At 49.2% G+C, this 21,774-nt stretch overlaps 1 protein-coding gene across 5 annotated transcripts in view; it reads right to left on the bottom strand.

Moving 5' to 3' along the window:
• CRHR2 (corticotropin releasing hormone receptor 2) overlaps positions 1-21,774 on the bottom strand; it is a 212,100-nt gene that overhangs the window by 28,088 nt on the left and 162,238 nt on the right. For all 5 annotated transcript variants that reach the window (XM_028750879.2, XM_077936696.1, XM_077936695.1 and 2 more), the window contains 3 exons: positions 17,916-18,069; positions 15,977-16,037; positions 14,768-14,840 (listed from right to left, as the gene is read on the bottom strand). In XM_028750879.2, coding sequence (XP_028606712.2) covers positions 14,768-14,840; positions 15,977-16,037; positions 17,916-18,069 — 288 coding nt within the window. The remainder of the gene's footprint in view (positions 1-14,767; positions 14,841-15,976; positions 16,038-17,915; positions 18,070-21,774) is intronic.

Here is a 21,774-nt window from a genome sequence, read left to right as displayed (position 1 = left end):
GCGCATTGGTTTGGGAGGTGGGGAAGGTAGAATGATGCAAATCAACAATGGCGGTAACTCGGCAGGTTTTGCTGGAGGAGGAGAACTTGCTGAGGTGAGGAAAATGAGGCCGGAGCAATAATGAAGTCCTTTCGGTCCTTGGAGGGGAATAAAATGCAGGATTCCCCTCTTCATTACAGCAAGGTCTCTTTGCTGATTCACCATAATTGAGAGGCTGAAATGCTCTTGGAAATGGAGTGGAGAGCAAGGGGAAAGGGAAATTCGCCACTCTCTTGATCCTTCTGTTCTCTGGCTGTGCCTCCCCAGTGCCGTCTTTCCCATTGGTGTTAGTGGTTCTGTGCTGGTCCTGTGGGTTACCCGAGAGGCGAGGTCCAAGTCCAGTCTGTGGTTGAAGGTGCAACGTGAAGGCAGTCCGTAGTAGCTGAAGCTGGGTGCAGGGCAGGGAGTCGGGTGAAGTCAGGGACAGGCATGCAAGCAGGGAGCCAGGGCAGGTCAGGAGCTCAGGCAGGAAAGCAGGACAGGGATCAGGCAGCAACCAACAATGTTGCTCCCGCAACTTGGGACTGGGGCTGGCCAAATTTTATGTTACTTTTTGTTTATGCAGAATCAGTAGTGCTACAGTTCCTGAAACCAGACACCGAAGTGAGCTCAGTTTATGTGTTCTGACTTAAATACATTTTAGAGGCAAAATGCTGAGATTTCATTAATGCCGGAATATCAGAAAGAGGCAAATCTACAGCACTGCCCCCTCTCATAACCTGAAATCAGCAAAAGGAGAAGTTCGACGAGAAGAAGAACAAGAAGAAGAAGAAGAAGAGGAGGAGTTTGGATTTGATATCCCGCCTTTCACTCCCCTTCAGGAGTCTCAAAGCTGCTAACATTCTCCTTTCCCTTCCTCCCCCACAACCAACACTCTGTGAGGTGAGTGGGGATGAGAGACTTCAAAGAAGTGTGACTGGCCCAAGGTCACCCAGCAGCTGCATGTGGAGGAGCGGGGAAGCGAACCCGGTTCACCAGATCCACCGCTCTGAACCACTACACCACACTGGCTCTCTAAGGAAGTCTAAGGAAGGCTAAGCAGCCTTGATGCTTCCGAAGGGTAGCACCCAAGAGGGGCAATATGTATTTTCATGCCACCATATTAGCTCTATCTGTTTTCTTGATTTATTTTCCGATCACCCTGCTCAGTACTTTTGCTTTCAATGTTCTGCTCAATTTCTTTAAAATGGATTTTTAATTGTATTTTTATAGCACATGTTTACCTCTTGCTTGCCGGTTAATGATTGTAATTTCCTGAGATTTGCTTAGAGAATTTGTTAAATTAGGGGGTTCTAAGATGAGTAAGCAAATAAATAAATAAATAGAGATTCAAAGAGCTCTAATGCTTTAGGCCAGATACCAGCAATTTAGTAATGATAATAATTCATTATTTATACCCCGCCCATCTGGCTGGGTTTCCCCAGCCACCATCACACTATTCAATGCTGTTTTGTTCTTTGACAACCTGGTCCAGAATGTCCTCCATTCAGGTTTTGGAGTTGGGGGCGGGGGCGATGCTTTACAGCTATCTGTGTTTTTAAAATTGCTGTTATGAATCAGTTACAAGACCACGGGCCATTTCCTAATTGCTCTCTTAGCAGGAGACGCTTTCTTAGTAAGCAAAGCCATTATCCTGAATAATCATCCTTTGCCAATGTATGAAAAGTAATGCCAACCCCAAATCCTGTGATTTGATAACCTGAGCTCTTCGGCGTTTTGTCAGCCTGACCTCGCTCAACTAATGGTCTCCTGACCTCCGGATTTCTTCTTCATTTGCCTTTTCAGATTGCCTTGCTGTTCTTGAATAAGTCTCATTTCCTTTGAAGAATGATGCGCATCCCAGAAAGAATCCCTTTTAGGATTGGCGGAACCATTTTGAGACGTGAGCCAACAGTAGGCAACTCCTTCTAGCATTGTTCCTCCTCCTCCCTGCAAACATCAGGAGCAGGTTGGCAATAAAACACCCGGTGTCGGTGAAGTCAACTCTTTGTTCAAAGAAACCAAAACAGGTCTAGTGATCACAGCAACTCAGTAGGTTTTGCCCCAATGAGGCAGTTGTGAGGGCTGAAGGTCCCTAACTTCCCACCGCTAAGGCTCCTTCCCCAGTTCCTTCCCCAGCAGCCTAGTCATCTAGTCTCTCTTTGCTGCACCATCTTCATTTCTCTGCATGTTCTGTGAGACCAGCGAGGAGGAGAGTTGGTCACAGCAGGAGGGAAAGACCTCCCTGGCTTTTTCAGCAGCCTGCCTCCACTCTGCCTCTTGGTCCTCTTCCTCACCAGCCTCTGCTTCTGGACTGCTCTCTGCCACAGCCTCTTCCTGCTCACCAAACCCTGTTGCCTCATCACCACCACCACCATTTATTTATACCCCACCCATCTGGCTGGGTTTCCACAACCACTCTGGGCAGCTCCCAACAGAATATTAAACACACAATAATACATCAAACATTAAAAACTTCCCTAAACAGGGCTGCCTTCAGATGTCTTCTAAAAGTCAGTTAGTTGTTTATTTCCTTGACATCTTGTGGGAGGGTGTTCCACAGGGTGGGCGCCACTACCGAGAAGGCCCTCTGCCTGGTTCTCTGCAACCTCACTTCTCGCAGTGAGGAAACCACCAGAAGGCCCACGGAGCTGGACCATGGTGTCCGGGCAGAACGATGGGGGTGAAGATGCTCCTTCAGGGATACTGGGCCGAGGCTGATTAGGGCTTTAAAGGTCAGCACCAACACTTTGAATTGTGCTCGGAAACGTACTGGGAGCCAATGTAGGTCTTTCAGGACTGGTGTTATATGCTCTTGGAGACCACTCCCAGTCACCAGTCTAGCTGCCGCATTCTGGATTAGTTGTAGTTCCCGGGTCACCTTCAAAGGTAGCCCCACGTAGAGCACATTGCAGTAGTCCAAGCGGGAGATAACTAGAGCATGCACCACTCTGGCGAGACAGTCTTCAGCCTTTGACACCTCCTGCTCCCAGTCTTCTTCCACTAACCACTCCTGTTGTCGCACCACCAAGCCCCTGGCTCGTAGCCTTCATGGGTTCCCCAGCTCGTGTCTCCCACCATCCCTCTGTATCTAGCCAGTCAATGACAGCAACCCTGAGCCTAAGGAGGAGGTAATGGACAGGCAGTGCCACTCCTAGACTAGTTTTATAAGCTAGAAGGTGGGGAGGCACAAATGGGCTGGCAGAGGGCAGATTGAGGCTGGCGGGGCAATGCCCAGTTCACTCTAATGGAGCAACCTCAGATGTTTCTCAGCATCTATTCCTTGCCCTTTGGGGCAGTGGTGCAGGCTGGGCTCAAGAGGGAGCCAGCTAGATCCCTGCTTTGCAGGGGGGTTGGACTAGATGGCCTGGGACTCAGGCTTGGACTCAGAACCAGAGGAGTCTCAGTCTGCACCAGATCCTTTGCCTCAGGCATCATCTGAACCAAGTTTGGGGCCTCATTCTGAAGAGCCCCAGTCTGTACAGGTTCCCCTGCAGCAAACACTAGCTGGGCCGAGTCAGGGGCCTGAGCCTGCCCTGGCTCCAGATGCAGGGATTACCTCGTTGCCATCAGCTGGGCCATCACTTACAGCTGCTCCACTACCAGTTGGGTCAGGGAAGGCTGAGGCGGCCCCTGGGTCTAGTAACCCACCGATCTCTCCCGAGCTGCAGAGACTGAGGTCTGAGAGAAGGAAGGACCTGAGTACTCATAGAAGGAGTGCTTACCTTTGGGCGAGACAGGGAGGTGAGTCGCTGGGAGATCAGGACCGGCCGCTACCCCGACAAAGATAAAAGGCTGTCGGACCCCGCCCCAGGTTGCGGGAGCAACATTGCTGTATGCTAGATCCTGCCTGAGATCCTGTACCTGTCCTTGCCTGGTTTCCTGCCTCATATCCTGCCTTGGCCCTGTCGGACTGAATTCGTATTCTGGACCGGTCCTGGACCGCCTTTCAGTGGTTATCCCTGGGCCCAGCGCACCTTTCCAGCTTTACAATTCGAAGAGAGCAGGCAGCAGCAGCAGCAGGAAGTAGCTTATGCAGTCAAATCATGCCTGTGAGCCTCCCCAAACCTGATGCTGGCACCAAAGCATATTGCCTTGCAGGTGTGATATTATGCAATATCACCGAAGCGGGTGCAAAGGGCCATCTCGTTCAGTCTGTGCAGGCCAGAGATGAAGGGAAATGAAAGCATCTGTGGGCTAGAGGCTAGACCCGTGGATCGTGTGCATTATGAGTCAATTAGGCCAAGTCCTTTGGGAAGGGGGGTGAGGAGGGTGGGATCTGAGTAACTGGAAATACAGAACGCTAACAAGCTCTTCCGCAAATGCCACGGAGTGATTCCGAACCTGCGGCGGCTGCCGTTTGTTGCAATTAGTCAGGTGGCGCCGTGAGCACAAGGGACAGCGCTCTTTCCCCTAAGGCCTGGCACAACGGCTCCACGCATCATCTAAATCCCCTTAACCTTTAGTCTGCTTGCCAGGGCGTCTGGAGATGGAGACCGTCAGACAGAATTGTGCAGGCCAGGCCGCTCTGCCAAGCTCTGAGCCAAAAATATATATTAAAAACCCATGCTACAACTAGTCAAAGGCCGCTGGTTTTCTGGGCAACACTGTAGGGCCACCAAGAAATTAAGAACTTATTAAGAGGAGCCCATTTTTCCCAAGCATCCTGTTCTACTGGCCATGAAAGCTGTGTTCTGCATTCGCTGGCAGAGGCAGAATGCTTCCATGCCCTCCAACATTTCTCAGAGGAAAATAGGGACATCCCCTTCTGCGTCAGGAGGCTTCTCCCATGTCTGATGTCTATTACACACGTAGATGCCATATGCACATTGACATTGGTCACCTCGAGCCAATTACAACCAATCCTACCTCGCAGGATCGTTGTAAAAGAAATGGGCGAGGGAAGGATACTATGCAACACCTTCCACAGATACATGGAATGAAATAAGCTGCCTTGAGTCCCTGTCAGGGGAAAAAGGTGAATAATAATAATAATAATAATAATAATAATAATAATAATAATGGCAACACTGAGAATGATCAGGAACATACCAGAGAGTAAATCCTATTGAACTCAGTGGGATTTAAAAAGGTAAAGGGATCCCTGACTATTAGGTCCAGTCGTGACCAACTCTGGGGTTGCGGCGCTCATCTCGCTTTATTGGCCGAGGGAGCCGGTATACAGCTTCCGGGTCATGTGGCCAGCATGACTAAGCCGCTTCTGGCAAACCAGAGCAGCGCATGGAAACGCCATTTACCTTCCCGCCAGAGTGGTACCTATTTATCTACTTGCACTTCGACGTGCTTTCGAACTGCTAGGCTGGCAGGAGCAAGGACCGATCAACGGGAGCTCACCCCGTCACGGGGATTCAAACCCCTGACCTTCTGGTCGGCAAGTCCTAGGCTCTGTGGTTTAACCTACAGTGCCACCCGCGTCCCCAGTGGGATTTAGTTCTGAAAAAAATGCTCCGTATTGCAGTGTAAGGCTGCCCTGTCTTTACCCAGTTACCTGGGAGTAAGCTCCATTGAATGGAACTTACTTGTGAGTAGACAGTGTAAGGCTCAGTTTACAATCAAGGTATAAACATTATTCCACCCATTTCCTAAGACATGGCTGGCTGCGGAAGAAATGCAATGAAAGAATTTAAAGCGGACCTTTTCCTTCAAAATTATAGGCAGGCCTTCGTATACACCAGACTTACACCCTCACCTTCGGCCTGGTCTAAAAGTCCACTTATTATATTTGTGATGCTCAAAGAAGACTGAACGGAGGAGCGAATGGCAAAACCACATGCCTCCCCGCTGGCTCGTTTTGAATATTCATCTTGAAACGTGAGCAACTTGCTTCCGGAAGAGTGGCGAGGGATGGAGGAAATGAGGGATCTTTGCAATCAAGGAGCTATTTTGCGAAATGTTTGGAAATATATCCGAGGAAGAAAGTGGGGCGGGCCGGAGAACTCCACACAGCCTCCCCAGACAGATGCACCTGGGAAGAGTTCTGTTGGCGGGCATTATAAGGATACCATGATTCCTTGCTCTCTTTTCAGAGGCAGAGCGGTGTAATGGTTAGAGCAAGGGGGCAGAGGCAACATGGTGCCCTTCAGATGGACCCCAGCATCAACCAGCCTCAGCCAGCATTGCCAATGGTATGATGAGAACCGTGGTCCAACAGCATCCGAGGTGGGCCACTTTGGTTATGGTCCTCCGCCTATGTGAATTATAGGGAAGCCAAGTTACAGGGAACCAGGCAGAGGGTCTTCTCAGTAGTGGCGCCTGCCTTGTGGAATGCCCTCCCACCAGATGTCAAAGAGAACAACAACTACCAGACTTTTAGAAGACATCTGAAGGTAGCCCTGGTTTTTGTTGTTGTTGTTTAGTTGTTTAGTCATGTCCAACTCTTCGTGGCCCCATAGACCAGAGCACGCCAGGCACTCCTGTCTTCCACTGCCTTCCGCAGTTTGGTCAAACTCATGCTGGTATCTTCGAGAACACTGTCCAACCATCTCGTCCTCTGTCATCCCCTTCCCCTTGTGCCCTCCATCTTTCCCAACATCAGGGTCTTTTCCAGGGAGTCTTCTCTTCTCATGAGGTGGCCAAAGTATTGGAGCCTCATCTTCAGGATCTGTCCTTCCAGTGAGCGCCCAGGGCTGATTTCCTTCAGAATGGAGAGGTTTGATCTTCTTGCAGTCCATGGGACTCTCAAGTGTCTCCTCCGGCACCATAATTCAAAAGCATCAATTCTTCGGCGATCAGTCTTCCTTATGGTCCAGCCCTCACTTCCATACATCACTACTGGGAAAACCATAGCTTTAACTATAGGGACCTTTGTCGGCAAGGTGATGTCGACAGCTTTTTAAGATGCTGTCTAGGTTTTAAGCTTTGATGCATTATTGTATTTTAATATTTTGTTGGAAGCCACCCAGAGTGGCTGGGGAAGCCCAGCCAGATGGGCGGGGTATAAATAAATTATTATTATTATTATTATTATTATTATTATTATTATTATTATTATTATTATTAGTGGTGGTGGTAGGGGCCTCATGGGTCACCTAGTCCAACCCCTTGCAATGCAGGGGTCGGAGCTAAAGAATCCCTGACAGGTGGCTGCCAAACTTCTGTTTAAAAACCTCCAAGGAAGGAGTCTCTGTGACGGTAACCCTGAAGAGCCGCTGCCAGCCAGTGTTGACTTCACTGACCTAGATGGACAAATGGTTCCGACTCGACACCAGGCAGTTTCCTGTGTTTCTAAATATACAGGCTTACCGCTCCTGAAACATGGAGATCCCATTTGTCTGCCAGGACCAACAGCAATTCATAGACATGTTTAGAGCTGATTGGCACTATCAAGCAGAAAATTGACGGGCTGCCTTAAATTCGCTAAAGTGAATCATTCCCAAGCCGTTCTAAGCCATTCCGCCTTTCGAGGCTTCCTGGTGGTCTGTCTTGCAGCGGTTAAACACATACAACGAAGGTTCCTGTAAACCGTCGTGTAGCGCTGTCTTAACACAATTAAGGGGAATGTGGTGCCAAGCGTGTTTCAAGGAACTCATTAAGTGCATTTATCATCGTTTCCCACAAATCGGCGGCTCTTTTACGAGTCTTGCCTACTGTAAAAAAACCCCAACCTTTTATTCACTCAGCAGTATCAACCCCTACCATTATGATTTCCATAAATAGAGTGACAAAGGCCACGTGTCACAGTTTTTAAAGCGCTCTCTCTCTCTCTCTCTCTCTCTCTCTCTCTCTCTCTCTCTCTCTCTCTCTCTCCCCCCCCACCTAACATTTGGTACTATAGCACAGAGATCAGAAGAAGATGTTCTGGGACCTACTGATAGCTTTGATAAAATACATATTTTGTTACATGGAAATGGCTTTAGATACCTTTTAAGTCCAAAAATTACCACATAGCATATGTTCAACACAAAAAACAGCGACAGTTTGTTGTTGACAAAAGACAGCTGGACATATAAATGACCCATTGCCTTCATAGCTTAGGGCCTCATCAAACCTAAATCTGGCCCTACCCCCCCTCTCTCTCCACACACACACACACACACACCTAACATTTGGTGCTATAGCACAGAGGTCGGAAGAAGATGTTCTGGGACCTACTGATGGCTTGAAGTAGACCCACAAAGGTTTCTGATCCCCATTTTCCAAATGGACAACTGTGTTAGCAGAGAAGACTGGTCATTTTTTTGGCAAATGGAGTGCTTGCTCCACCAAGACAGGCAGGTGTGAGCTGGCTGACGGCCGACTGAGGTTGGCTTGGCAATGCCACATTCACCCTAACAGACCATTTCCCCTCTCTGGATGTAAACTGGTGGGAACCAACAACCAAGCGGCTCCGTTTCCCCTTGCCCCGCCATAAGCAAGCAGCAGACTGTGGAGAGAAGGTGTTTATTATGAGAGAGGGCAGGGAGCCCAGTCTGCAGGTGGTTCACTCCAATCTCTTTCTCTGCAGTTTGAACTGCTAAGAATGCTTTTATGCAAGGAAGAGAGAGGCTCTGCCTGGAATGTCATTAAGAGCTTATTGGCCTCCGCTGGTTTCTGCTTCCTTCCTGGCTTCGCTTCTCACCTGGGCTGACAATATTGTGTCTGCGGAGCCTTGGAGATGGCAAACCGGCCAATTAAGTCGTCTCGTTCCCGGCTGAGGAATGATCAGCCACCAAATCCCAAGGCAACAAGAGAAGGGCTGTTTTTGAGGTAAAGCAAAATGAAAAAGGTTGGTGGGGGGGGGGGGGAGCAGCAGAGAGGACTCTTTCCACAGGAGGGAATGTATTGGGACACCCGATCTCAGTGATCACGGGCCGGAGGAGGAGTTACGCTAAGACCAGACCATGTCATTACCGAGGAGGCAGGTTTAGTCGTTGGTTGAGGACTATCCCTGCCTCCTGGTCTGGTCCTGACCGGAAGGATACTGGAATCAGCAAGGGATACCCACATGACCTGAAAGTGTTGCTGTGCAATGCCAGGTCAATGATGAATAAAACCACTGCCATCCACGACCTGATTGTGGATGGAGGATTTGACCTGGCATGTGTGACAGAGACCTGGTTGGGTGAGGCAGATGGGCCTGTCCTTGCCGCTGCTTGCCCACCAGGTTTCTCTTACGCACAGCAACCCAGGTCATGTGGGCGGGGAGGGGGGGTTGCAGTGATTTTTAGGAAGTCATTAGTCTGCACCAGGCGTCCTATTGGGAAGACCCAATTTTCTGAGTGCATGTTCTGGAAGTTGGGCAATAGGGGCAGTACAGGATTCCTATTGGTGTACCGACCTCCCCGCTGCACCAAGGATTCCCTGCCCGAGCTGCTTCAGGTCGTGGCGGATATGCTCCTGGAGACACCTAGCTTGGTTGTCCTGGGGGATTTTAACATCCATGCCGACACGACCTTACAAGGGGCCGCTCGGGACTTCGTGGAAAGCATGGCCTCCATGGGGCTGTCCCTGAATAAGTTTGGCCCAACTCATAGCCGCGGACATGTCTTAGACTTGGTGTTTACCTCTACAGATGTTGGTGATCTGACATTATCTAAAAGCGAAACAAAAGAAGTGCCATGGTCAGATCACTTCCTGGTGCAACTGGACTTCTCCGCGACCCTTCCCCTCTGCAGGGAGGTGGGACCGATTCGGATGGTCCGCCCCCGCCACTTAATGGATCCAATTGGCTTCCAGAGAGTGGTAGGGGATGTTTTATCCCAAGTTGATGGCCTTTCAGCTGATTCCCTGGTGGCCCGCTGGAATGCGGAGTTAACCAGGGCTATTGACTGTCTGGCTCCGAAGCGCCCTCTCCGATTGCATGGAGCCCGGACAGCCCCGTGGTTTTCCCCGGAGCTGAGGGTGATGAAACAATCGTTGAGACGGCTAGAGCGCAGGTGGCGGAAAACTCATTCTGAATCAGACCGGACACGGGCTAGAGCTCAACGTCGAGCCTACCAAGTGGCAATGGCGACGGCGAAGAGGGCCTTCTTCACCGCCTCCATTGCATCTGCAGAAAACAGCAGCAGGAGACTTTTTCAGGTAGTTCGCAATCTATCGGAACCACCTGCACCACCGGGGCCTGGTAGGGACCCCAAGATCTCCTGCAATGCTTTTGCAAAGTTTTTTGCAGATAAAGTCGCTCAGATTCAGAAGGAGGTAGACTCCACCGTGGGAGCAGGGCCAGGGTGGGAGAGTGCTAGAGTTCTGTCTGGTCCTGTTACATGGGATCAATTCCAATCTGTTACCTCCGAGGATGTGGACAGGCTGCTTGGACAAGTGAAACCGACCACCTGTCTCCTGGATCCTTGCCCATCCTGGCTGATAAAAGCGAGCCGGGAAGGGCTGGGCGATGGGCTCTGCGGGGTGGTGAATGCTTCCCTCTATGAGGGAGCCTTCCCAGACCCGCTGAAAGAGGCGGTCATTAAACCGCTTCTTAAAAAAACATCTTTAGACCCAGCCAATTTGGCCAACTATCGCCCAGTCTCAAATTTACCATTCTTGGGCAAGGTGATTGAGCGGGTGGTTGCCAGACAACTCCAAGCACGCCTGGAGGATGCGGACCATTTGGATCCCTTCCAATCGGGATTCAGGCCTCACCATGGGACTGAAACTGCCTTGGTCGCGCTGGTTGATGATCTCCGGCGGGCTAGGGACAAAGGTGAGAGCTGTTTCCTAGTTCTGCTGGATCTCTCAGCGGCCTTTGACACCATCGACCATAACATCCTTCTGGACCGTCTAGAGGGGCTGGGAGCTGGGGGCACTGTTATACGGTGGTTCCGCTCCTTTCTCCTGGGCCGTGTCCAGAAAGTGGTGGTGGGGGATGAGTGTTCAGACCCCTGGGCTCTCACTTGTGGGGTGCCTCAGGGTTCCGTCCTCTCCCCCATGCTTTTTAATATCTATATGAAGCCGCTGGGAGAGATCATCAGGGGGTTTGGGCTGGGTGTTCATCAGTATGCAGATGACACCCAGCTCTACCTCTCCTTTAAATCAGAACCAGTGAAGGCGGTGAAGGTCCTGTGTGAGTGCCTGGAGGCTGTTGGAGGATGGATGGCGGCTAACAGATTGAGGCTGAATCCTGACAAGACAGAAGTACTGTTTTTGGGGGACAGGGGGCGGGCAGGTGTGGGGGATTCCCTGGTCCTGAATGGGGTAACTGTGCCCCTGAAGGACCAGGTGCGCAGCCTGGGAGTCATTTTGGACTCACAGCTGTCCATGGAGGCACAGGTTAATTCTGTGTCCAGGGCAGCTGTTTACCAGCTCCACCTGGTACGCAGGCTAAGACCCTACCTGCCCGCAGACTGTCTTGCCAGAGTGGTGCATGCTCTAGTTATCTCCCGCTTGGACTACTGCAACGCGCTCTACGTGGGGCTACCTTTGAAGGTGACCCGGAAACTGCAATTAATCCAGAATGCGGCCGCTAGACTGGTGACTGGGAGTGGCCGCTGGGACCACATAACACCAGTTCTGAGAGATCTGCATTGGCTCCCAGTACGTTTCCGAGCACAATTCAAAGTGTTGGTGCTGACCTTTAAAGCCCTAAACGGCCTCGGTCCAGTATACCTGAAGGAGCGTCTCCACCCCCATCGTTCAGCCCGGACACTGAGATCCAGCTCTGTGGGCCTTCTGGCGGTTCCCTCATTGCGAGAAGTAAGGTTACAGGGAACCAGGCAGAGGGCCTTCTCGGTAGTGGCTCCTGCCCTGTGGAACGCCCTCCCAGCAGATGTCAAAGCAATAAACAACTATTTTACTTTTAAAAGTCATCTGAAGGCAGCCCTCTTTAGGGAAGTTTTTAATGTTTGATGCTGTACTGTTTTTAATATTCAGTTGGAAGCCGCCCAGAGTGGCTGGGGAAACCCAGCCAGATGGGCGGGGTATAAATAATAAATTATTATTATTATTATTTCTTGCAGCTGCTGATGGGCCTGAAAGACATCTTTGTGCCATTAGGTGGTGGTACCAGGATCATAGCATGCAGCCTTGCTGGGATCTCATGCGGAATTGGTTCAAAAAACTACATATGTACGCCAAGCCTTGCTGCCGTTTTGCAAGTGTTGAGGTGAATTTGAGCCAGGGTTCAGTGTCATCTCTTCTCACAGCATGGCAGGGACTACATAGATGATCCTCTGCGTTCCTTCCAGTGCGACAATTCTGTGGCTCTGTAGCGCTGTGGGTTAAACCACAGGGCCTAGGACTTGCTGATCAGAAGGTCGACGGTTCGAATACCAGCGACGGGGTGAGCTCCCATTGCTCGGTCCCTGCTCCTGCCAACCTAGCAGTTCGAAAGCATGTCAAAGTGCAAGTAGATAAATAGGTACCGCTCCGGCGGGAAGGTAAACGGCGTTTCCGTGCGCTGCTCTGGTTTGCCAGAAGCGGCTTAGTCATGCTGGCCACATGACCTGGAAGCTGTACACCGGCTCCCTTGGCCAATAAAGCGAGATGAGCGCCACAACCCCAGAGTCAGCCACGACTGGACCTAATGGTCAGGGGTCCCTTTACCTTTACACATGTCCACCACATATGATACTATGACCCCTCCTCTTTTTTGCATCTCCAAGATCACCCAGGGAGCTTCATGACTGAGTGGGAATTTTAACCCTGGTCTCTCTGGCACTCTAACCACTACACCCCGCTGCCTTCCTAGAGTCCTTTTGCTGTGTTGCAGCTTTATAAATCAAGTAGGCAAATAATATGGGGAAAGCGGCTTAGTCATGCTGGCCACATGACCCGGAAGCTGTACGCCGGCTCCCTCGGCCAATAAAGCGAGATGAGTGCCGCCACCCCAGTCAGCCACAACTCAACCTAATGGTCAGGGGTCCCTTTACCTTTACCTTTATGGTGCATTGCCATACCTGCAGCTTTGTAAATAGAGTGCACCAGATCAGGCCAATGGCCCATCTAGTCAAGCAACCTGTTCTCACAGTGGCCAACTAGGTGCCTGTGAAACCCACAAGCGCCAGAACCCTTCTCCATGAAATTGTCTAATCCTCTGTTACAGCCTGGCAGCTTGTGGGAGAGAAATCCATAGTTCAACCAAGCGCTGTGTAAAAATAAAATATAATGCTTTCTTTCATCTGCCTTGAACCTCCCATATGTCCACGAGTTCTGGCGATATGGGAGCGCCTCTTATTTCCATACCGTTCATCTCAACTGCAGTGTAAGGATAATCTCACAACTTGCCTTACGGAAGCACGTAGCATCAAGTCAAACACTAGACTGGAAAATTGCCTTTTGTGCCAAAGAGAGGCACAGCATAGAGGCAGGGGGACCTCAAAGGCCCTCTAGTCCAAATTTAGGAAATCTGCTGTATGGCATCCCTAGTAGGCGACCATCCAGCCCCTGCTTAAAAACCTCTAGCAGTCTGTTCCACTGTCAGTGAAACTGAAGATGGCAGCAAAGGAAGGCGCAGGTTAATTGTGTGTCCAGGGCGGCTGTCTACCAGCTCCACCTGGTACGCAGGATGAGACCCTACCTGCCTGCTGACTGTCTTGCCAGAGTGGTGCATGCTCTAGTTATCTCCTGCTTGGACTACTCCAATGCGCTCTACATGGGGCTACCTTTGAAGGTGACCTGGAAACTGCAACTAATCCAGAATACGGCAGCTAGACTGGTGACTGGGAGTGGCCACCGGGACCACATAACACCAGTTCTGAGAGATCTGAATTGGCTCCCAGTACGTTTCCGAGCACAATTCAAAGTGTTGATGTTGACCTTTAAAGCCCTAAAAGGCCTCAGTCCTGTATACCTAAAGGAGTGTCTCCACCCCCATCGTTTGGCCCGGACACTGAGATCCAGCGCCGAGGGCCTTCTGGTGGTTCCTTCATTGTGAGAAGTGAGGTTACAGGGAACCAGACAGAGGGCCTTCTCGGTAGTGGCGCCCACCCTGTGAACGCCCTCCCTTCAGATGTGAAGGAAATAAGCAGTTATCTTATCTTTAAGAGACATCTGAAGGCAGCCCTGTTTAGGGAAGTTTTTAATATTTAATGCTGTATTGTTTTTAACACTTGATAGGAAGCCGCCCAGAGTGGCTGGGGAAACTCAGCCAGATGGTTGGGGTATAAATAATAAATTATTATTATTATTATTATTATTATTATTATTATTATTATTATTATTATTATTATTGACATCAGCAAGCAAAACAATAGCAGATTGATAATGCAGAGGGTTTTCTTGCTGGTAGCACCCTCCCTGTGGAAGGCCTTTTCCTGTGTTTTTATATTCTGCTGGAAGCTGCCCAGAATGGCTCCAAAACCTACCCAGATCGGTGGGGTATAAATAATAAAATTATTGTTGCTGTTGTTATTATTCTGTGGTCTAAACCACAGAGCCTAGGGCTTGCCGATCTGAAGGTCAGCTGTTTGAACCCCCGCGATGGGGTGAGCTCCCGTTGCTCGGTCCCTGCTCCTGCCAACCTAGCAGTTTGAAAGCACAAAGTGCAAGTAGATAAATAGGTACCGCTCCGGCGGGAAGGTAAACGCCGTTTCCGTGCGCTGCTCTGGTTTGCCAGAAACGGCTTAGTCATGCTGGCCACATGACCCGAAAGTTGTCTGTGGACAAATGTCGGCTCCCTCGGCCTATAGAGCGAGATGAGCGCGCAACTGCAGAGTCGTCCGTGACTGGACTTAACGGTCAGGGGTCCCTTTACCTTTACCACTCTGTAAACACGGTCAGGTCACATGAAAACCTTAAATCCAGGTAGAAACTGAGACAGGTGGAATTTTGCATATTTATGAGGAGGCTTCCAGTGCTGTTTCTTTTCTTTTCTTACCAGCAAGACAAGAATCACTGGTCCTTGGTAGATGTAGTCTATATACTTCCCCGATTCCTTTCCAAACCAGCACCTGCAAACAGAACATCGTTTCTTAAGCTTGTGCAAATCTCACTGTGGCGTTTGCCTCCTAGGAGGGTCACAAGGAAAGGATTAAATGAGTGTGATGTGATTGGCCAGAGAGAAACTGAGGGGAGGAGTTAGAGTGAGAGGTGGAGTTGTGTGAAAGTCAGTTGAGAGCGGGGAGTTGGTGAAGGAAGAGGGAGGATATAAGTCTGTGGGTTGGTCGTGTTGTGTGGTGAGAGAGTGAGAGGAACTGTTAGGTGGAGTTAGATAGCTAGTTGGGATAATCAGTTTGAAGTTGTTAGGAACGTATAAGAACGTAAAAGAAACTAAAATTAAGAAACTGCCAAGAAAAATTAACTGAAACCATAAGCTTGTTCATCCCTATAAAATAAACTTGATCATTTGTTAATGTTAACAACTGTCTGGACTCCGTGTGTACCCATGAGAAACGGGTTGGTGGCAGCGAAGAGGCAATCACAGTGGTGGCACAGGGATCAATAGACCGTCAAACGTCCGGGGACCCTGTGTGATCGCCACACTCAACTATCAACTAAACTAGACTCAGGCTGGCTTTGATCTTGAAGGATTGCACACAACTACATCTTCTGAGATGCCATTTCGTTTTTCAGCACAATTGCGCATGGGAAACGAAACAGGTGAATCTGGTGTGTGTCCCCATAATATGCGCTCCCTTTCGACAGAGACGGTAATGGCAGATTGCAAGTTTCCAACAGCCCTTGCAATGCGCATACATAGTCACATGTCTGAGGTACACCTCCTCACTTTCAAGTCTGCTGTGGAAATGAGGAGATATTTTCCTCCTTCAGAGTTTACACATGCTCTCACATGCCATCCAATTAACAAGCGTTTGGCTGGTTCTTAGCAAAAGGATGAGGTGAGGAATCGGGAAGAAATAGCCTTCAAACAGCTGTCGGGTACTTGAAAATTTGTGGCGACTCCCTTCCTTCAAAGCACCCAGCTCTGAAAAATGACAGATGGAATCCTGCCCATCCTACTGTCGTGACAATTTTCACTTTCCATTGTCCCTGGTTAGAGCGCATGCACACAGACGCTGGCGCCTGCTAAGGAGCCTTTTGACTCAGCTGCTCAGTCATGAGAAATGGATGAAAAGGATGTACTCACTGCTCGTTTTCATAATGCAGCTTGCAGACAGCCCAGGCGATAATAATTGGACAAGGAATACCTAGAAAAGCAGTGGGGCAGGGGGAAAGAGAGATGGTTCAGGTAGCTTTGACAAATTAGTGTGCCTTCTCTCTGCTGTTTGCACACACCCACAAACCCCACAGTCACCTTCACCCCCTTTCGTACCTACCATAGCTGTCAACTTACAGATTTGAAAATAAGGGACCAGCAGCCTTGAAAATAAGGGATCAGCAGCCAAAATAAGGGATTTTGCTTAGCTTATACCAGGGGTCTGCAACCTTTAAGACAAAAAGAGCCACTTGGACCCGTTTCCGAAGAAAAAAAAATTGGGAGCCGCAAAACTCGTCATTATAAAAATAACTTTTTTGTCACTTTTAAAAAATTATTTCTTTGTTTGACCCCTCAGAATTACTCCTCCTCATAGAAATAAACGTTAAATTAACAAGTTATCTTTTTTTGTGTGTGTGTTCTTCACTCCCCTTCAAAACAGTGACCAGCATACATGCCCCCTTTCAATGCACTGACCAGAGTACATGCCCCTTACAATGTAGCGGGCCGGCGGGCGGGAAGGTGATGTCGGGACGGTGCGTGACCAATGCACGCACCGCCCCCATGCGACGTCACAGCCAGTACAGCGCCCGCCACAGTGGGGAGTGTCGGGGCGCACAATGCGCCTCCTCCCCTCGCTAGTATCCACCCTAGAGCCGCGGCAAAGGTGTAAAAGAGCCACATGCGGCTCTGGAGCCACGGGTTGCAGACCCCTGGCTTATACAGAAATCCACCACTGATGGAGCCATGCTGCTTTTGCTGCGACTGACTGTGTTTTGCAGGGGGTTGGACTAGATGATCCTAAGGGTCTACAACTCCGACCAAAGAAGAGTGGCAGACAAAACTGATGAACGATGTCGAGATGGCAAAGCTTACAGGCAGAATTAGAAACCAGGAAGAGGACCTCTTTAATAAATAATGGGGAAAGTTTATAATTTAGTTGAAAAGCTATTGTAAAGAGTTACATACATTGGTAGGATTGACAGAAAACTTGTAAAAATTTGAACTATGGACGGACAAATGATTTATAAAAATAGAGTTATGAAAGGGATGCAGAGGGGGAAGTCCCTACATTAAGATGCTGCACTGGTTGGAGGGGATGCTAAGCAGCACGTCGGGGCTGCCATCGTCCTGGAGCGAGGAGTTCCATCGGCCCTTCCCCGCCCAAGAGAGAGGGAGGGAGGGAGAGAGACTCTCGCCCACGCTGCCCGCGAGCCTGGTATGAGGCGGTTGCGGTGCCACGGTGGCTGCTGAAGCGCTGCCCTTCTGCATCCCTCCCCATCCCCTCCTCTTCCTCCTCCCTCAGGCCGCCTCCTCAGCAGCCGCTGCCACCTCCGGCTTCCCCTGGCAGCACGGTGGAAGTCTCGCAAGAGAGGGGCTGCCTGCCCGCCCGCCGCCACCCGTCTCCTCACGACACGCCCCTGAGGGGGAAAAGGGAGAGACTGAGACATGGCAGCTCGTGCGCACACGCTCTCTAGTGGCGGAGGACCCCGAGTCGCTGCTTCCATCCTGAGCCAGGCGAGCATGAAACCCGGGAAATTTAAGGGACTTCATCAGTAAGGGACAGCAGCAGGACACGACGCTGGGATAAGGGAGTTTCCCACCAAATAAGGGACGGTTGACAGCTATGGTACCTACTCCTTCTCCCAGCCACAAATGCCCACTCGACTGCTTTGACTGGCAGACTTGGCACTGCTACTGCTGCCCCATAATATCTGTTCTGCATTTGTAAGGACTTGGTTTTTTTAAGCGTGGCAGCACCCACACTTTGGACCTCCCTGCCTACTGATATCAGGCAGGTGGCTCTTCTCTGCGAGACCTAAAAACATTTTTTGTTGTTGTTTAGACAAGCCTACAGCATGTTACTTACACCATCCTATGAAGAGGAAAACCCACTTCCTCAGCTTGTCTGTCGAGTAGGTCATGACGATGGCCGTGTGCAGGTAGCAGCCTTCCACAAACATCCAGAAGAAATTGGTCACCACAAAGTAGTTGAAGATGGCTGTGATGCACCGGCACCACAGCTAGAAAGGGAAGCAGAAGGGAAGCACAGGTGAGGCCTACAGGGCAGGTGAACACTTCCTCGTTAAGCATAATTGGTTTAATTGACACTGAAATGGGAATGGCTATGTGTATTCATGAAGGCTTTAACATGGGGATTTTCCATGGGGCTACACTGATGGCAAGAATAGGACTCTGAACTCTAACTGAGTCGATAATGAACTATAGTTGTTTTCTGCTAGCTAGCACAGGAGTGTTTAACCTTAGATCACATGAGAGGTATTGAATTGCAAATCTGCCGTCTTGGAAGGGTGGCATTTTTTTTGTTCCCAGACTCTGTGAGATATAAATGAAGCTCTCCAGGTAAACAGCCTAAAACAGGATGCTGGTTGGAATGCAGGCTGTGGGGAGAAACAGACCTCTGCTTCTAGGTCTGTTGGAATTATTTCTGTTGGAATTATTTCATATTTTGTCAGGTACTTGGAGCCTATGCCTTGGACTGGCGTATGTCTTATAGAACTGTCTGGATGTATCATTTGATGGTTCTGTTATGGTATGAAAAAAGTTCTGCAAGTAAAGTTTTTAATTAAACTTATGGGCCTTGGCAATGCTTTTATTTCAGAAGGAGTTAGTTTTTATGCATCCAGTTGCTTCAAACTGTGCAATATTAATATCTGCAATATTCCCGATCTGCTGGGATAATTCATCTTAAACAAGACTTTTTATTGTGCGCCCGCAATATACATGTGAAAATACCGTAATTGCAGAAATCTATTTTGCATTTTTCACATTGACATGTCCTTCAATGATCACAGCACCCTTGTAAGGTAGGCTAGACTGAGAGATCCATGATAGACTTAGGGTAGGGTTGTTTTTTGTTTTTGTTTTGGCTGAGCAGGGTCTGCCAGGTCTCATCCATATATACCAGGCATAGGCAAACTCGGCCCTCCAGATGCTTTGGGACTACAATTCCCATCATCCCTGACCACTGGTCCTGTTAGCTAGGGATCATGGGAGTTGTAGTCCCAAAACATCTGGAGGGCCGAGGTTGCCTATGCCTGATATACACCTTCAGGTGAGCGCCATTGAAAGCAATGGAACTTTCTTATGAGTAGACATATATAGGATTGCACTATTTATCATGGTGTGGGGTGCTAGGTTTTTGAGAATGCACTGATTCCCTGCTCCCTAACGAATGGAAATAATATCCACCCAACCCTTTGTCTGTTGAGAATCAGCAGGTGTTGCCCACAACATTGGAGCAGATTTTTCCATCCGAAGGGACTAGAAATGCTATACTGTGTTAGATGGGCCAAGGATCTGAAATGTTATAGGGCAACAGCCTAGGCTCCTATATCTGAATGACTCTATTTGAAAAAGAATTAATTAAAAATACATTATTATTATTATTATTATTAAAAAATTTCCGCTTCAGAAAATGAAGAAAATGGCTTGATTCCCTCCAGACTCGCAAGCTCACAGCTCACGAAGCATGTGATTAGACATACCATTCCTTAAACAGGTACTAATCAATTCTCCTTTTCGGAGAGACATAAAATTATACAGCCAGCTGATTAAGCTGAGCTAAAAGAGAGGCCTTGTCTTGTCTCCCCGAGGAACCCGAACTCTGGGCTTCATTTGCACAAAACACGAAAGATTTTCATGCAGGGGGAAGTAAGTGAGGGCAGCCCACCCTCCCTCTCTCGCCCATGCAATTAAAAGGCAAAGAATGAGCTTCTGGTGATCAGTAGATAAGTTCATTTCCATTCTCAATTTACCTGGAACTCATTTAAGAGGCAAATAAATCGCTTGGGGGAATCAGGTCAATGACCCATCTTGGTCCAGCATCCTAGCTATATTCAGATGGGCTTTGACACCATCTGCACTATGTACTGGATAGCTCAGCTGGTTAGAGCGTGGTGCTGATAATGGCAAGGTTGCAGGTTCGATCCCCTTAAGGGACAGCTGTATATTCTTGGGTTGGACTAGAATCCTCAGGGTCCCCTCCAGCTCTACAGTTCTATGATTCAAAGAACTAGGACGCCACTTTATGTAGTCTGGCTTACACCAAAGAGAATCCCGGGAGCTGTGGTTTGTTAATAATAATAATAATAATAATAATAATAATAATTTATTTGTACCCCGCCCTCCCTGGCCAAAGCCGGGCTTAGGGCAGCTAACACCAGTAAAATTACAATAAAAACATAATAGGGGGAAAAAAACCCAATTTAAAATACAGGTTAAAATGCAATTTAAAATGCAGCCTCATTTTAAAAGTAGCCCATAAATCAAAACCATAAGGGGAGGGAAACATAAGGGTCAGACTGAGTCCAAACCAAAGGCCAGGTGGAACAGCTCTGTCTTGCAGGCCTTGCGGAAAAATGTCAAGTCCCGCAGGGCCCTAGTCTCTTGTGACAGAGCGTTCTACCACGTTGGGGCCAGTACTGAAAAGGCCCTGGCCCTAGTTGAGACCAATCTAACCACCTTGAGACCTGGGACCTCCAAAGTGTTGTCATTTGTGGACCTTAAGGTCCTCCGTGGGGCATACCAGGAGAGGCGGTCCTGTAGGTATGTGGGTCCTAGGGTGCTCACAGCTGGTAGGAGACCCCCCCCCCAGTCCCCTCACAGAGCTACAATTCCCAGAGTCCCCTGGGAAGAGGGATTTGTTGTTAAACAACTCTGGGAACTGTAGTTCCGTGAGGGGGGGTGAGGGGGGTGGTTTCTCTTAACAACTCTCACTCCCTCTAAGAAACCACATCTCCCAGGAGTCTTTGCGAGTGGGGGGGGGGGAGCCAGGACTGGCCCAGAATATTTGCCGGAGGGACGTTGTCCAGGATAACGAAAGAAAAGGAGAGATGTGTTGAGGCAGAATGAGGTGAAAACCATAATTCTGAGGCGTTGACAAGGAGGGGCTATAATTCAGTCTGGCACAATCCTATTATTTAGGACTGGGCCCTGTCTAAGAGGCAGGGGTTATTTATAGGAATGATCTTTTCTGGGGGAGAAAAGATTAATGGATTGAATTTGTTTCCCCTTCCTTCTTCTCAAGGTACCATCAAGACCAGGGTGAGGTGTAGCATCATAAATTACTTTAAAGTTCTTGTAAGGATCAGACTACTGGGGGGGGGGGGGAGAGAAAAAATGAATGCATATAGCAGGGTCTAAAACTTTGGGAATAAAATGCATTTGTGTGTGTGTGTGTGTGTGTGTGTGTGTGTGTGTGTGTGTTCAGTGCATATAAAACAAGCGAGGTCTGCAACAAAATGTTGCAGTGCAGAGTACTTCTGCTTAGAGTGCCAGCCAGCCAGCCAGCCTCTCCCAGGATGGTCCATTCCATTCCTGCTATGTTTCTGAGTCCCTCCATAGCTCAGTGGCCATAGCCTGGCAGCAGAGGACGTATCCTGCATGCAGAAGTTCCATCTTCAGTCCCCTGCATCTCTGGGCAGGGATGGGAGAGACCCCTTCTGAATCTACGGAGAGCTGCTGTCAGTGTAAACAATACTGAGCTCAATAGACCAGAGGTCTGTCTCAGTATAAGGCAGGCATAGGCAAACTCGGCCCTCCAGATGTTTTGGGACTACAACTCCCATCATCCCTGACCACTGATAGCTAGGGATGATGGGAATTGTAGTCCCAAAACATCTGGAGGGCCGAGTTTGCCTATGCCTGGTATAAGGTTGATTCCTAGGTAAGCCGCAGTATCTGGACTCAGCCTTAAGGGTAGCCCC

This window comes from Podarcis muralis, chromosome 12 (assembly GCF_964188315.1).
Source record: "Podarcis muralis chromosome 12, rPodMur119.hap1.1, whole genome shotgun sequence".
Lineage (NCBI taxonomy): Eukaryota > Metazoa > Chordata > Lepidosauria > Squamata > Lacertidae > Podarcis > Podarcis muralis.
Note: the sequence above shows the minus strand (reverse complement) of the source record. Positions and strands in the feature narration are given on the sequence as shown.